The sequence below is a fragment of the Lutjanus erythropterus genome, chromosome 3 (genome assembly GCF_056507025.1).
Source record: "Lutjanus erythropterus isolate fLutEry1 chromosome 3, fLutEry1.hap2, whole genome shotgun sequence".
Lineage (NCBI taxonomy): Eukaryota > Metazoa > Chordata > Actinopteri > Lutjaniformes > Lutjanidae > Lutjanus > Lutjanus erythropterus.
In genome coordinates, this window is record NC_139319.1 from 41,148,406 (window position 1) to 41,166,610 (window position 18,205).

The following is an 18,205-nucleotide window of genomic DNA, read 5'->3' on the forward strand; positions in this document are numbered from 1 at the left end:
AAACAACAACCTGACCACTGAGAGAGATGAACTACAGACAAATTACAGCCAGACAGAGAATGACAAAAACCTTCTGAAGGCAATAAACAACAACCTGACCACTGAGAGAGACGAACTACAGGCAATAAACAACAACCTGACCACTGAGAGAGACGAACTACAAAATCAGCTCGGTGAGTGAAGATATGTAAAATGATTTTAATTAGAGGAATAGTTTGATATTTTGGAAATTACATTTAAATTGCACAAGAAAATAAGTGTTACAGTTTTTCTCAGTCATTTGGCTCATTATTCAAATCAGTCTCTCAAGTGTCACTTGCAGGTTAAATATTTTTAACAAAATAAAATCTGACAGAAAGGTAGTGTGTTTGAACAGGGCTCTTAAAAACACTGTTTTTCAAATGTTGGGTCATATTTAGGCCTGTCAAAGTCAACGCGTTAACGCATGAGATTAATCTGGAAACAATAACGCATTTTAAAAAAATTAACGCACGATCAATCGCGTCACGTGACTTAGGTAAAGTCTGTCTGTGCATACAGTCTGTGGTCTGTGTCGCCACTGGTGTTGTCACCCGACCGCTGAAATACAGAATCGTCCCGTATTTGAGGATTAAATGCGTCCCATTTTGAATCAGTGCCGGACGGGGTTTGTCTCGTATTTCTGTCTCTGCCCGTGATCGGTTAAAACTCACTGCGATCGGTGATTTGATCACACACGAGAGTGGAAAACACTGTTAAACTATTGGTTTGTCAGTGACGGTGACAATCACCGTCTGTCATAGGAAACAAGTGTTTCCTATGACAGACGGTGGCCTGTCAGATGTACGGCGGCTTCAGGGGGACAAAATTCTCCATTCACAACGAAGTGAACATAGACTGTATGGATGTGACTTGTTTATGAAAGTTGAGGTGTGCAGACGGATACATAGGTATTGGTTCAATACGGGACGCGATTTGTTCCATATTTTCATAAATGTTCAATACACGTGTCTGTCACACACACATCAACACTAAATCTAATAATAATGAAGAAAATAAAACACAGGAAATACTAAGTCCAGCAAAACTGTCGTGACGGGATCTACGCAGGACCCCCCCGCTCTGGTGTCTGTGCCTGGCTGCCTATGCATTGCTGTCACCGTTGCCTAGAGACAGACACCACACACCGGCGCTGCTCACAACACCTGCACCTTTTAAAAATGTCCACTAACCCACAATACTCCTCAAAAGCGAAAACGCAGATAAACAAGTTTACAAGTGTTTTTGTTGTTTTTTTTTCTGGTTTTTCCTCTTTAAGTAAAAATGTCTCCAGGCTTCGCAAAGAGAGTCACTACAGCAAGAACAGTTATGCACTTTAAAAGTTACATTAAGTTCTCAGTTTATTTAGTTTATATTTTAAAAGTTCATTGTTGCACACTCCACACAAATAGATCTCCTTTAGGTGCTAGTGCTACTGCCATGTGGTAGATATACAGTATCTCATTAAATAGGTTAATTTGTATGTAAATAGGTTAATTGATTGACACATTTAAATCTCAAGATGTTATTATAATTATTCATTATTCCAGGTAACTTTTAAAGTTGGATTGTTTTTATTGTGATGAAAAATACCACATAATTCATATATATACTGCCTCTGAGGACAGAAAGAAATCTCAGTTATTTAACAGACTTGGAGAACTTCTTACAGTCGGCTTCAATCTAATGTTATGCTGTGAGTTTAATACAGTTACATGAGAAAATGACAACAGCTGTCCTTTTTGTTTTTGATTGTATTTCTATGTTGAAGTTTTTATAGGTGTTTCTATAGACTTTGTGGAGCAGAGTGGTTCTACAAGCATCAGTGCATCATTAGATGGTTTCAGAGAGTTACAAGGTTCTGTAAATACATCATGAAAACAATACAGCATGTATTTATATTAGAAAATGTACTTTGTAATTTGTACTTTTGAATACTTAAGTATTTTTAAAAGCAAGAACTCTAGTACTTTAACTCAAGTAAAATTTTGACTGAGCAACTTTCACTTGTAGCTGAGTAATATTTGACCAAGAGTATCTATACTTTGACTCAAGTACTGGGGTTGAGTACTTTGTCCACCACAGAGTATGACTAATTGCTTTCTTGATCACCCCTTTCCTAAAAACCCTGGCACAAAATAAAACATAGCACTGCTGCGGGCGCCCCACCCCACGGGAGTCGGGCCCGTGGTGGTCATGGCCCCGAGGAGCTGTGGTGGGAATCCCTTATTTTCATTTCTGAAAGGTGGCAACCCTAGTCGGGAGTCCACTGTTTTCCTGACAGGAGAAGAGCGGACACTGGCTCTCTTTCCTGGGTGTGTTTCATGCAGGTGAAGAGGCAGGACTTCACTGCTGCCTCCACAACTATAATGGTGCTCTGACTGTTGGCTGACTCTGACCACACAACCACCTAACAACCCCCCCCCCCTCTCTCTCCCTCTCTCTCCCTCTTTCAGTCTGAATGAATAGACTCTCAGCCTCATTTCAAAGAGGTGATGAACTGAGTTCTCTTGGGTTCACCTCCTGCTACACCCCTGATTACATTTACTGTGAACAGAAATTTCACCTTTGATCTTCCATGTAAAATGATATATTGACAAATTAGCCACAAAATGACATCCATGTGATTCTTTGTTCGTTACTGTCAGCCAGGAGGTCATTTGCTGATTCAGCAGACATCATTAACATCTAATGTCACATTGTGGAATACAGATGTATGTCTGACAGATGTTGATAAAGAGAACGATTTCAGAGAATTAACTCATAAGTCTTGATCAGTGAACCATGTGTAAGTGCTTATTGTGCAAATTGCAGACAATTATACCTGTGCAACGACATGTGCAATTAACTTATATGAATGAGAAATTCAAATCTGTTGTGAAAAAACACACCAGCTGTTCAAAGATTTGGACTTAATATTTTGAAAAAAGTCATTCTAATTCAAGAATTGAGCCAAAGCAAATAAGAAAAAGTGTAAACCAGGCCGTTATGTAATGGTCAATTTTTTGACTGGACACAGTTGCCAGGCAACAGGTAGAGACTTTGGGCAGGGCCAAGCTAGCTGATTCTTGGTCCTGTTTAGAAGGGAACCCTGGATTTGCAAGAGTTGAGAAACTCTCTCAAGATTTGTACATGTTGTTTCATCATTGTGTGTGCCTTTCCTCAGGCTGTAGGTACATCCAAGTCTGTTGATGCACTACACTGTAAAAAAGTTCAATTTTTCATTATTTATTAATTTACTTATATAATTTGTAGCTTTGTGTATGTTATGTACAGACGGAGAGGACATTAAAGGGGACCTATTATGCTTTTCCTCTTTTCTGACCTATAAATGTTGTCACAATGTTGGATACTCGTGTTAAACGATTCCAAAGCGTCAAATAATGAGGTTCATGCATTTGGAAGCGAGCCCTGCAAGCTGTTTTGGAGGCTCTGCATGCTCTGTTTTACTGTCTTTTTTTAACGGTGTAGTAACATTGACGTCAATGCGTGCCAGACTTACTTATATGGTCATACCCCGGCATGTGCTCTAGGCCTGCCCCTCCCCCGCTCTGCTTCGGAAGTTATATCGCTGTTCTGAGTGGTGAACTATGAAGTGAGATTAATGTGTTAGCGAGCTATGTTGAGTCTAAACCCAGGATTTTCAGTGTCACGAAGGTGGCTCTCTTTTAACCTGGTAACCATGGTAACTACTAAACTCATAACCTGGTCGCGAGCAGGTTATGTTCAGAGTTTCAAATTAAATCGTCTGTAAAACGCGCTGTTCTTTCACTAATTATTGTCCTTAGCTTTTAAACTGAGGGAGGACGTTAACATTGAAAAATTACTGAGCTGTATGCTCGTAATATCACCGAACGAATCCATATAATGTAAAACATGTAACAGCGGCACAAACTGTATGCATAGCGCTGTCATGATGGTAACCTCAGTTTGGTGATGTAGAGTCATTTTCCCCATTTGCTCCAGATCATATTAACACTTTAAATTGACATCGTACATAATCCACACAGTAAAATAATGATGAAGCAACTACAGACACTTTGAATACTTTTTACTGTTATCTGTTTTGTCTCTGTGATTTTGCAGCTCAGATCACGGATCAGAAAATTCATCATCATTTATCACAGACAATCTTAAATCAGTTACACTCATTTTACGTTGGTTTGGTCAAAAACTTCAGTGTGTCCACGTCTCTGTCATCATAGGACAGTGTCAGACAGACTTCATCATGTTTAAATCTGCTGTATGGAGTTTCATGTTAGAATAAACGGCAGCATTAAGACCGCATTTAGTCGATCAGTAATTTTCTGACATCATTCTTCTTCTCCTGCTTTATTTGCAGCAACAATGTTGCTTTTTGCTGTAATGTATTTTGTATATTTTCCATAGCTCATAATTATAACAACTTGATGATTTTGACTTAAGTAAGTGGCGATCGCTTCATTTCATGTGGAAGAAGAGTCAAATGATGCAACACACGCCCCTTTTATATGAACGCGCACAGAGTCTGAAGACGAAAGCCTGGATTAACAAAGTGAGTTGATAACCACCATCATGATACCCGTTATCTCTGATTGCGGTTTTAGGCTTTGTCATGCAGAGAAAGCCTGGCTGTGTTGAGCTTCCTTCGTTGCACAGCCCCCTGCTGTCTACAGTGATTTCAGTGTTAGTACGTTGAACAATGGCTCCCAGAAAATGATTGTTCGGGTGTGAGGGAAAGTTAACTTTGTTTAGCTTTCCTAAAGAGGCGAGCACCAGGCACAAGTGGACAGAGTTGCTTTTTCCCAGCCAGCAAAGGAAAAATACCTCCGTGTTTGTCTGTCTACGGTACTTCACAGGGGACTGTTTTGTCAACACGGGCCAATACGAAGCTGGATTAGCCGGTAGCCGAGCTCAGCAGCGCTCGCCAGCCCTTAGGAAGTCCTCGGGAGTGTGACCAATCACAGCGGGTCATCAGAACCCTCCACCACCGAGCACAGACCATTCCAACCAGTATGGAAGGAAAGGATAAGGAACAAAAACACATCAGGACAGCGCTCAAAACCTATGGTTACCCAAACTGGGCCTTTATCAAAACCAAGAAAAGAAACAGATCTGAGAGAGAAGAAAACACCATCAAAAGGAAAAACATTGTTATTCCTTACATTGCGGGCGTTTCTGAAAAACTCAGGAGGATTTTCAACAAACACCACATCCCTGTCCAATTCAAGCCGAGCAACACCCTGAGGCAAAAACCTGTCCACCCCAAGGACAGAACACCCAGACACAAACTAGAAAATGTAGTTTATGCCGTCCAGTGTAGTAAGGAGTGCACGGACCTGTACATTGGGGAGACAAAACAACCGCTGAATAGGCGCATGGCACAACACAGGAGAGCCAGTTCCACAGGTCAGGACTCAGCAGTCCATCTACATCTGAAAGCTACAGGACACTGCTTTGAAGATGACAATGTCCGTATTTTGGCCAAGGAAGACAGATGGTTTGAGAGAGGAGTGAAAGAGGCCATTTTTGTTAACCTGGAACGGCCATCTCTCAACAGAGGAGGAGGTCTGAGGCACAATTTATCTGCCACTTACAATGTAGTCTTAAGATCACTCCCCAGGCAGTTGGATACCCACCTGAAATCATGTGACCCTAACAAGTCACATGACAGCAGAGTCCTTAACGACTCTGATTCACACCTCCCCTCAAGTGAAACTCACGAGTCACACAATGGAGGGGTGGACACATGAGTCACATGCTCCCCTAGGTGTTAACGACCCCATTAGGTTTAATACCTGAACTCCCAAACCAGTCAGGAAGAACTGAAGAAGCTTCTTGGATGAGAGGCGAAACGTCTTCAAGAACTCTATCAAGTCCAGTTGCCTACTACAAACCTTGATATGAACACAGCGGAGTGGGCTCGGCGGGAGGCGTACATGGAGGAGGGCCAGGGGGTGGAGTAAATTACACAGACCGTTTTCGCGGGATGCAGAAAATACAAGGAAGAGATGCAGCGAGATACACAGCGTCCTGAAGATCTACAAAGCTTTCTGTGCGGGCGATGGTGTGTAGCTGCTCTATAGGAGTCCAAAATCAAATACAAAGGCCCAAAAATGACTATAATAGGTCCCCTTTAAATGTTAAGAGTACATATTTAACATCCTTTGAAGTGATTTAGACACAGACAATAGAAATTAGTCTTGGTGTTATCTTTATACAACTGCCAATACGCCTAAAACTCGACGAGACAAGAATGTTTAGAAGCAGCTCCGGGACTAAACCCACCCAACCCAAACAACCCAAACCAACAAAGGCAACAAGTATTAACCAATCTGATCTTCTGTGTTCAGTCAAGTGTTAAAGTGCAACAGTTTGGAAAATCTAAGGTTCTCTTATAGACATGATCCTGTTTCCCCTTTGCACCATCACATGACCAGTAGTGGGTTAGATTTCCAGCTGTTATAAACCACTGGAAAGGATGCACAGCACAGAGAGAGAGCACAAGCAGCATGTGAATATGAACAGAAGTGTTGATGTGCCTCTTGTGCCTGGTATTTTTCACACTTTTGACGGCTGTAGAAGCTTCACTGGACTTCAACAGCAGGGCTTCTACTATTAATACAACACACAGCAGAGCTCCAGCAGCCTCTCTGAGTCACTAGTGTTAGCTCGAGATAAAACACAGAAAAAAAGGTCACAAATGTGCTTCTAGAGACTGTCAAAGCTCCAGCAGACTCTCTGTGTTTCCAGTGTTTCTTCACAGACACAGAGAGTCTGACAGCAGTCAACCATGATAGGTTAGCTCTGATTACTAGCAGAGCAGTGATCGCTCTCTCCGGCAGCTGTTGTAGCCACGCCCCCTACTGTCCTTGTCCTGTGTCGCCCCTGCACACACCCCTCCTCAACATTTTTCCCTCTTTTTAGCATTTCTCAAAATGGTGCAGTGAGGCTCAGACGTGGGGATGCAGTTCCACTTCACTGTTTAGACATGGAGAGCTTTTTAACTGATTGATAGAACAGATGGGTAACATACAGCACAGCATATAAAAACTGAGAGTGGTGTTTCTGCTTGATGATCTGAATTGTGTTTGTCTTTAATCGTGTCATAAAGTATTGTTGCTGAAGGCATGTCATTTATTTTATCATTTTGTGTCATTAAATAGAGACGCATTACTGTCCGGACTATTGGATACCATTTAACAAGAGCTGTTATTTAATTTCTAACAAGAAACAACCAACAATACAATCAAAGAAAAACTGGAATGACAGCAAAAAGTTCTGTGAGGATCAGGATGCACACCTGGTGATCATATCTAATGAGAAGGAACAGGTGAGTGACTTTGTTTTTATTTCTTTCTCTGTAAACTTTTCTAAATTATAAATGCTACCAAAGTACAAAACATGCTTCCCTTCCCAAACTCATCATTTGAATATTAGGACTTCCTGTTATCTGTGTTTTATGATGCAGTTAAAGGACCAGTGTGTAGGATTTAGTGGCATCTACACCTCATCTCACCCTCCTACTCATACGGCAGCCACAAAACTAATGCAAATGCTAGAGCCAGTGAATATTATATTCCATATTTATAAATCCCTGTATATTTCACACACTGGATCTTTAAAGGATTTCATCTAAAATATAGACAACAACTAAACAAACCTGTTTGATAGTGTGTTTAGTATGAGGTAGAAGAACATTTTAAAAAGATGAAGAAATAAAGGTCAGTGTGTCAAAACAGGTTACAGAAATGTATTTTAAAAAGGAGGAAGATGAATCCACAATGACTTGTACAAAGCTGCAGAAATAATAACCTTGTTCAGACCCAGTATTAACATGTGTCCTAGCTGATCTGATCACAAGTGGACTCCTTTCTGTTTGGTCATTTATTCATTCCTTTATTTTCAGTTCAGCACCACACTAAACTCCTCTATCAGCCAACACAAGCCTCATATTTTACCTGCGCTGTCAGCAGCACAGCACAACAGCTTCATGCTGTGAGGACACACACTTTGACTTGTTTTAGCTGTGTGGAAATCTGATGTTTTCACATCACACATGACAAAGACACACATTAATGACAGAGTCAGACCCCACAGAGCGACCCTCCTGTCTGTTCCTCTCAAAAACACATTGGGTCTCACGCAAGAACATTTTCATATTCTTATCTTAAATTTCTCTGACTTTTTTGGGACAAAAGGCTCGTATGAACATGCCACATCAGATTCAACAAACACTCATAAGTTCAGAAAACCATGAAAATGATCCACCTGTGAGTATTTGACTGCATGTGCATGAGACTTGTAAATGAGCATAATTAACACCCCAGTAATACCATGTAAGGCTGCACTTCCTGCTCCATATGTCAGGAAGTGTTTGTTCATGAAAATGGAATCAATGAGAAAAAAGAAGAACTTAACAAGTTTGGAGCTTGACGTCCTGCTTTCAGAGATCCATAAAGGAAAATCTGTCATTTTAACAGCGTCAACAGTGAAATTAAAAGACCTGCTAAAGCAAAGAAACGGGAAAAGTGAGTGCTGTTAATGCTGGAGGGTTGGACTTTCACTGAAATGAAGAAGAAACATCTCAATATGAAATTGACTTAAGAGGGGGAAAACAAAATAACTCATCACAGCCACAGTAAGGGGCGATCAATGACCACAGTGAGAGAAAAGAGTTAAGGAGAAGTTTTCATGAAAGAGACAGAGGACAGAATAAGTGAGAATGTTCACCTGGACAGAGACTTCATAAACCTGCACAAGGTAATAATAGATCATTAAATGAATGACGAGAGGCTTTATATGTAATTTATCATTTGAAATATAGTCAAACAGGATAATGTCAACATAATACAAAATAATGACAGTTTGGCTAACAGCAGACTGACTGCACAACATGACTCTACAACACGTCTGGACCTCGTAAACTGTCTTCATATCTGAAAGAAAATTCAAAATACGAGAAAATTGGTGCCACAAGTTCTCTTCAATCACTCGTACACACACAAGTTAATATCAGGTCTGAAAGGAGTCCATGTGAACAGGTAACATGGAAATGAATCATTCAAACCTGAGAACACAGACCTTCTTCATGGCAGCCATTTAGACATGAAATCACAGCGTAAACACAGGTGTTACCAGTGATACTAATGAAGGTTCCATCCATTCAGCTCAAACAGAGGCAGAGTGCTGCTAATGTGCATGTTGACTCACTGGAGAGACTCTGCTACACTAAATGGAACAGAGCCTTAAAAATTATCATTGGTATCACCTGTGTTTGGTATTTCATGACAATATTGCAGCCATCAGTAATTTCATCAAAAGGTGAATCTTTAAGTGATCTCTTTGGAAAGACAGTGAATAAAAAAATGAGAAATAACTATAATAACTGTAACTGTGATCCATCTGATTGTCTCTTTGAAATCCAGAAGTTTATCAGCTCATTTGATCTGCGTGTCTGGATTGGTCTGACTGATGAAGAGACAGAGGGAGTCTGGAAATGGGTAGATGGGACAAACGCTACTGAAACGTAAGACATTCTCCATTTTCTCATCTATTGACTGTCTACACTCTAAATGTGTGTCAGAACAGGGAGACATTGATGAAGTAACAATAAAGTCCAGGTTGGTCTTAATGTGTCTCTGGAGACAAAGTCTGCACAGACTTGAATTCAAAGATTAAAGAAGACAGATGATACAGAGATGAGCTCTGCTCAGCTTTATATAATGACAATAAAGAACTGTGTTTGTGTGAGTTCTGTCTACAGATTGTGTGATTGTGAACATCCATGATGTGACTCCCAAATCAAATACCTGACATTTCTCTTTCTTTATATTCACTTTTATTTATGTGGGACCTCATAATATCATGCACTGAAAGTACAATTCACAGATGTCAACTGTATTGATTTATAATATTTTTTGTCTAATCAGTTTTTGTTCATCTCTAGGTACTGGAGAGTCAATCAGCCGGATAATCATAAACCAGCTGAAAACTGTGTTGTGATTGGAACACACTCTACTTATTTAAAAAAGTGGAATGATTTCTACTGCAGTGAATCATCAGACTTTATCTGTGAGATTAATTTATGAATAGTCAGATGAAACAAATGATTATGATATGCTCTTGGACTGATTCTACATCTGTTTTGCGCTCGCATATGAAATATCCACAGGTGTGGACTCGAGACTTGGACTTAAAGCTGTGTTGTTAGCATCAATGAGCAATACTTCCATAATAACCTTTCAGCATGTTATGAATCAAGTAGTCTGAGACAGAACTAGACTTCTGCACCTCCTCTTGGCTCTGCTTTCAGCCTTTACATTTAACATTTCCAGTGAAATCAATGGCAGAAACTCCTGCAGGAAAAGTCACTTTAAAACAGAATTATCAGTAGCAGAATCTTTAAAAAGTTCATGTCCAGCTAATGAGCAACACTCAGCCCAGGAGTTTGTCAGCTCACCTGGTCACTTTTGAATTCATCTTCCTTGAGTTCATTCACGTCTGTCGGGGGGCTTTTGCTGAGGACAGAGAGGACAGAGAGGACAGAGAGGACCAGGCAGAGCTGAGACACAGATGGACAGTTTTTCCCAGATGTCAAACTTTTTATGTGAAGTGTTGACCATGTTATCTACATGACTTTATATATTAACTATGTTCAGTGACACAAATTCAAAAAATATGTGACTAAATTATTTCCTGTATATGTATATTTATAAATAAGTGCACATATTGTTTTTGATTCATATTTTATCTTATTCTACTCTGAATTTAATTATCTGTACTGTTATATTGTGTGTGTAGCATTATGGAGCTACTCTGCATGTTTTTGTATACCTTTGTATTATGCAATGTAATAAATGACCTTGATTGGTAATTATTAGTGCTGTGCATCATTAATAAAGTCATGGAAGCTGTTGCTCTGTTATTATTTTAGATGCAGTTTAAGGTTTAGAACCGGTTTCAACCTGTGTTGTGTGCATCAGAGTCACATGATCACTCAATATGAACACAGAAACACAGGAGTCTCCCTCATGGCATAACAAACAGGGACTTATCTTATGACCACCATTTTTAATTATGTCAGCTTTGTTTCTGAGTAATCATGTCTATGTTAGTTTGGCTCTGATGCCCATGAGCCTCAGCTGCTCATTACTACAATACCCATGAGCCACTGCAACCGTTGCCATGGGAAGAAGCCCGTCAAAAGTCTGAATCAGTGCAAATTCAAAACACGTTGTTGTTAAACCTGTGAATGAAACATGGCACCAAAGTTGTTGAATTAATCCAAAATTGACCCAGAACCCAAAATTCAGTGAAGGGGTCCTTCTAACTAACTAACTGGAGAAGTGTGTGTCACACCTGACAGTCCAGTGCTCCCACTACAGTCCTCCCTCCTTTAAAACTGTTTGCTCCATCTGTCAGAAAACAAGTAGATCTATATAGAACAGAATGAGGCACAAAACAACAATATTTATTGATTAGAATATTTTTTTATTTAGAATTTTAAGATAAGTGAATATTGACATTAACACAAAAAAATGTAGAAAATACTAAAATATAACACTGAGCTTTGGCTCTGATGTTTGCTAATTAGCCAGTTGATGTAAATGTAATTAGTTACTGTCTACCACTGATTACATTAAGTACTGCACTTATTTTGTACTTTAGTTCCATTTTATCCAACTTTATGCTTCTACATGACATGCTGTAAATTAAATCAGCCAACAGTGGCTCATTTTAAGTAATTAATGCGCTCAACCTTAAACATCTACAGCAGTAAACAGCAAGAACATTAATGCAATAATATTAATCCAGAAACATCAGACATAATAACACTGACAGGAACATTTTACTGCAACATGAATACTTTTACTTTAAGTTCAGTTATCTGATAATATTGCCATGCTTTTACTTCAGTAAGGTTTTGTCAATGCAGGACTTTTACTTGTAGTAAAGTATTTTTACAGTGTGATATTAGTACTTTGTTTCAGTAAAAGATCTGAATACCTTTTACACTCCTTGTTACCTTAGAAGAGAAATATCGGGCCAAATTCAATTTCAAACAGGCTTTATTGTCATGACCATAACAAAGTACAGTATTGCCAAAACACACTCAAGATATAAATATATACTTAAACACAGGCAATAAGTGATAAAACACATTTCCATATATGGTCTGGACAGACAGACAGACCAGTGTCTGGTCGTTTAACATGCTGGGTGGAAGGAACAAAACTTGTTTGCTGTAAATGATAAATGTCAGTGTATTGTAAATAATGAATGATTATAACAATAACACAGTGTCAAACCAAACTGAGAACTTATCACTTTATATTTAAATCTACATATATTTAATCATGGTCGTTATTATTCATAAGAATTTACATTGTGACCCAGCAACTTCCTCTATTTTTCTTGATTTATTCAAAATAAATAGACCTGTGTTTACTTCCCTGTTCACTCTGTGATAGCTATAAGCTAGATCTTACCACAAAGGTTCAATTTCAGAGAGGTGAGAAGAAAGAAGAAAAAGAAGAAGAGAAAGACAGATGAAACACAGACGTCTGTGATAACGCTGAGAATGTAGTGATTTATGACAATTGCTGGACAGAGGGGAGTGCTTTCTATCTATCTGTCTGTCTATCTGTCCGTCTGTCTGTCTGTCCGTCCATCTGTTGAGCACTGTGAAAAACTCATATTTTTATGCCTGAAAATATATTTTAAAAGAACACTTGGTTATTAAACTTTGTAACCAGCCAGCCTGCAAATGATTACATTTTTTCTTAAATGTAGACGTCAGATGGAAAATCTGATGAGTCTTAGGTGGTCAACATTTTCACAGCATAGTTGTACAGGGTGTCCATAAAGTCTCTTTACAATTTAACAAATTTATTACAAAAGCAAATGAATAGAAAAATCTGTGGAAATTATTACAAAATGAAAAGTAGATATTGAACTTTTTTTGCCTCATTTAATACACCTCTATATAGGCACCAATAGTTGCGTGAAGCATGTCAAGACGGTACTCAATTTCTTGCCATGTTCTCTGTAGCATAGCCTCATCAATGGTGATCTTTTGCTTCAGGTCGTTGATGTTCCTTATCTTTGTAGCTGTAACTGTCTGGCAGCAGTACAGATGGACATTGTAGGAGAATGATCAAAGGCTTGTCTTACACGATCAATGTTTTCCTCAGATGTTCTTGGTCGTCCACTCCTCCCTTTATCCAACACTGTCCCTGTGTCCATAAATTTCTTGTGCCATGCACAAATTGACACGTGTGACAGTGGATGTCTTCCATACTTAATCCTGTAGTTTCGCTGAGTCTGCGTATCTGATTTTGTTTCAATAAACCACGATACACATTGTGCCTTTTCTTGAGGAGTAGCCATTTTTAGGGGTTTATTTAACAGAACCTATTTCATCAACAGGGTACCTGAAATACACAAATGCAATGTGATTAAAGACTTTGATAACCACTGAGTACATAGAACAAATCTGATTAACATATCTCATCAATTGCTTTTGTAATAAATTTTTTTAAATTGTAAAGAGACTTTGTGGACACCCTGTAGCGTCTCAGAGTTATATATATATATATACACACACTCCTGAACACAATCTTAAAACTGGGAGAAAAATTATAAGTATTCACATTTTGCACTGGTGGATCATAACCAGGTTGTAAGTGGAGCTTCAAAATACAAAAAGAAGAAACAGGAGCAAGAGACAAAAAATAGAAAGTAGGCAATTTATTTAAAACTGGATTTAAACTCAAACAGGCTCTTCATCAGCTGATCAAAAGTTTAAGACCATCGCCCAAAAAAACCCAAAAACAGAACTAAAAGTGTCAAAAAAGGACTCAGTAGTGAGGAGCCCCACCGTCCTTGTTGATCACTTCAAAAATTTGTTTAGGCCTGCTTGATGCGAGTGTTTCCAGGAGGCTGGTGGGATTGTTGCTCCATGTGGAGAAGATGGCTTCACAAAGGGCAGCCACGGTCTGAAACTGACGTCCGTTGTTGTAAACTTCCCTTGCCATCATCCCCAAATGTTGTCAGTGGGATTTAGATCAGGGGAACGTGCAGGATGATCCAAAAGAATGACATTATTCTCCTGGAAGAAGTCTTTCGTCAGGCAGATGTTAACTAAGGCAGTGTTGTCTTGTTGAAAGACACAGTCATTACCACACAGACGAGGGCCCTCAGTCAAGAGGGATGCCCACTGCAACATCTCCACATAGCCAGCTGCTGTTTGACACCCCTGCACAACCTGAAACTCCATTGTTCCATTGAAGGAAAAAGCACCCGGATCAAGATGGAGCCTTCTCCACTGTGCCACGTAGAAAACATCTCCAGTGGGATCTCCTCGTCATGCCAGTAACATTGGAAGCTATCAGGACCCTCCAGGTTAAATTTTTTATCGTCAGAGAATAAAACTTTCTTCCACATTTCAGTGACCCATGTTTCGTGCTCCCTTGCAAACTCCAAATGGGCAAGTTTGTGGTGTGGGAGTAGACGTGGTCTTTGAAGACATTTATTATTCTTTAAGCCCTTCTGTCTCAAATGGCATCTTATGGTTATTGGGCTGCAGTCAGCATCAGTAAGGGCCTTAATTTGGGTCGAGAATCGGCCTGTGTCTTCATGGACAGCCTGTTGGATCCACCAGCTCAGTGCAAGTGAAATTTTTTGGGGTCTACCACTTGATTTTTTGTCCCACAACCTTGAGGATCTTTTAAGAAATTTAAAATGACTGTCTTACTGTGTCAAACCTCGGCAGCAATGGCACGTTGCAAGAGGCCTTTCTTGTGCAGCTCAACAATCCTGCTACGTTAAAAGACAGAAAGCTTTTTTGTCTTTGCCATCAAGAGGTCATGACAGTATGAATACCTAAAAGAAATGACATGAAGGACAGATTTTTGCACAGATTTTGACTTTTTAAGGCTATGGTCTTAAACTTTTGATCAGCTGATGAACAGCCTGTTTGAGTTTAAATCCAGTTTTAAATAAATTGCCTACTCTCTATTTTTTGTCTCTTGCTCCTGTTTCTTCTTTTTGTATTTTGAAGCTCCACTTACAACCTGGTTACAGTCCACCAGCGCGAAATGAGAATACTGGAATTTTTCCCCCGGTCTTAAGATTTTGTTCAGGTGTGTATATATATATATATATATATATATATATATACATATACATATAGATATACATATATATATATATATATATATATATATATATATATATATATATATATATATATATATATATATATATATAGGGTAGGAACGTAGATTGACCGGAAAATCGAGAGCTTCTCCTTTCGCCTTCTTTCCCACGACAGACCGGTGCAATGACTGCATTACTGCTGCCGCCGCACCAATCCATTTGTCAATCTCGCGCTCCATCCTCCCCTCACTCGTAAACAAGAGCCCAAGATACTTGAACTCCTCCACTTGAGGCAGGGACTCTCCTCCGACCCGGAGGGAGCAAGCCACCTTTTTCCGGTTGAGAACCATGGCCTCGGACTTGGAGGTGCTGATTCTCATCCCAGCCACTTCACACTCGGCTGCAAACTGCCATAGTACATGCTGAAGGTCTTGGTTCGAAGGAGCCAACAGGACAACATCATCTGCAAAAAGCAGAGATGAAATCCTGTGGTCCCCAAACCGGACTCCCTCTGGCCCCTGGCTGCGCCTAGAAATAAGTTATCCTGATTACATAATCTTTACGTGTGATCCATTACTCTCCAAAAGTGCAGATGTGTAACATACAGAACAGCAAATAAAAGCTGAGAGTGGTATTTGTGCTTGATGCTTCATGCTGTATTTTGAATTGCCTTTACTCTGATCATGGGGTTACATAAAGTATTTTGACTGAAGGCATTTTATCATTTTGTGTTGTTAAACAGAGACGTTCTCCTGTCCTGCTGATTGGATCAAGTGTCACAAGAGTTGTTATTTCATTTCCCCGACAAAGAAAAACTGGTTTGTAAGCAAAAACTTATCATCATATTTAACACTGAGGAACAGGTGAGTGGACAGACATTTCTTTGGATGTACTTCTGTTTAATTCTCTGCTGTGTATTTGAAAAGGCTGTAAATGTAGAGACTTGTTTCCCTTCCCTTATAAAGGTTTTCTGATGCTTTTAAAGGATTACATCAGAAATATATTTACCCTTTTTGTGTGTGGTAGAAACACAAAGACATTTGTCCTTTTCAAAAGATAAAAGAAGAAGAAAAAGGTGCGTTTAGCAAAACAGGTTCAGTCTTCCCGAAATGTATGAAAAAGGGAAGAGAAGTGCAAAGTGTTTTCTGCAAAGCTGCAGAAGAAGCATATGAGCAGGGGAACAGGACAAAGAATAATGAATAATATGACATTCAGTTCTGTTTTCCCTTGTCTACCTGCATAATCTATTTATTAAATAAGAATGTTTATTGCAGCAGCAGAATATAGATAGAGTTTGGTGTCTTGGCTCCGACCTGATCGTTCCTTGCAGATTATGTTTAAATAGAGATATTGAGGAGTGATGAACACATATCTTTGACCCCCTGTCAGAGCCTTCAGATGGATGCTGGGGTGGTGGTGGGCCTGAGTGAACAGGCAGTGACATTGTTGCAAGGCAGCAGACTTGTTTCCTGGTTTTTAGTGATTAAATACCTTAGATTTTTATTTTCATTCTCAGGAAAGATTACAGAATAAGTCACCCCTCTGGCATCAGCTAATTTTCACCAGTTTTCTTTCATTTATTTAGTTTTTGCCCTATCTCTGTAAGAAACTTGACATTGCAGATTTTTTAAAATGCATGCCCTTTTCCTCAATAAACAGGAATCCTTCCTTCCAGGAAGTCTGGTTTGGCTTAGCTGTGTTGTTGTCCAGGTCAAAACAGTAGACTTTTAGAGTCGTAGGGTCGATGCACACTGTAGAGTTCCAGAAACAGGTTGTGATGAAGAAAATAAGATGTGAAGCTTTGTCATAAATTGGGAGAAATACTGGAGAAAAGTAATCTCAGAAGGAAATAGGGTAATAGGGTAATAGGGTAATGAAAAATGGAAGTCAGGAGGGTTGGCAAGTATGATCAGAAATGAAAGCAGATGAAGAGCTAAACATGCTGCCATCATTTAGACTTTGGAGTGAGTGATATGAAGAGATTGAGTTCAGTGTGATGGATTTTTTCTCTCACAATGCTAGAGGGGACAAGTTGACTAATATGTGGTGCTGACGAAATAGTCAATTTCATGACTTTAGGTTTTCTGTGAAAGCAGATATAGTACAAATCACTTTGATATAACTATAGTTTTTCATTGAAACTGGACAAAGAATATTATGCAAAATAGTAGCTATATTGTAAATCGAATGCAGTTATCTGCAAATGTCTTTCATGTGCAAATGTAAAAGATTTCAGCATCAGGCAGCACCCATGCAGTCACACTTAATAACACAATGCATTAAAAATGCAACAACAGCAAGAAGTGCTTTTATTCCAAATGCATAATCAGACAGCTGTGCACTGGTAATAATATTTCAGATGAAATGGCTTTCACAGCAACAGAAATTAAATTAATTATATCCAAAGTGCAGCCAGAACAAGAAGTGCATTTAGCCTAGATGCTGTAAACTGTGCACATGCTTGTAAAACAAACTATCATCACAGTTTTAGTGATTTTATTTCTGTCGCAAGAAAAAAAAAGTGTAGGTCAATGATATACATGAACATGCATCGGTTAATGTTATGGATTAAAAAAAAAATCACAATGTCATAAATTAAAGGCATAATATTCACAGTAAAGCCACAACAAGAAGTACATTCACCCCTATGTCTGGAAACTGTGCACACATGGTGTTAAATGAGCTCTTTATTGAATTTGCATATTTCTTTATCTATGAATGAAAAAAATACTGAAATGCTGGGTGAGGCTTAATTGGAGCTATGCAGATTTATGACATGGCTATAGCACCCCCTAGTCCTGATGTAGCACCCTGCTTGCCTCTGGGGTGCTCTTCCAGTGGAGAACACCCAGTTAAAAAAAAACAAAAAAAAAAACTGTTTGTGTCAGCATGATTTGGAGCCAATAAACTCATCATGACAGATTTTCAAACTGTTAGCATTAGGGCTGCACAATTAATCCAAATTTTAAAAAAAAAAACTTATATTATGGCTTTCTGAAAATTTCAAATCGCCAGAGGTGCAATATTTGATAAAGGCATAATGTGT

The 18,205-nt window shown here is 39.1% G+C and overlaps 1 protein-coding gene across 1 annotated transcript in view; it reads left to right on the plus strand.

Moving 5' to 3' along the window:
• Nucleotides 1–10,915, plus strand: part of LOC146330697 (uncharacterized) — a 15,620-nt gene extending 4,705 nt beyond the window's left edge. Inside the window, exons 3-6 of the mRNA XM_084711603.1 lie at nucleotides 1–173; nucleotides 7,164–7,330; nucleotides 9,426–9,526; nucleotides 9,947–10,915. The exon at nucleotides 1–173 is cut by the window's left edge and continues 115 nt beyond it. Coding sequence (XP_084567729.1) covers nucleotides 1–173; nucleotides 7,164–7,330; nucleotides 9,426–9,526; nucleotides 9,947–10,088 — 583 coding nt within the window. The 3' untranslated portion in view covers nucleotides 10,089–10,915. The remainder of the gene's footprint in view (nucleotides 174–7,163; nucleotides 7,331–9,425; nucleotides 9,527–9,946) is intronic.
• The last annotated feature ends 7,290 nt before the right edge of the window (nucleotides 10,916–18,205 follow it).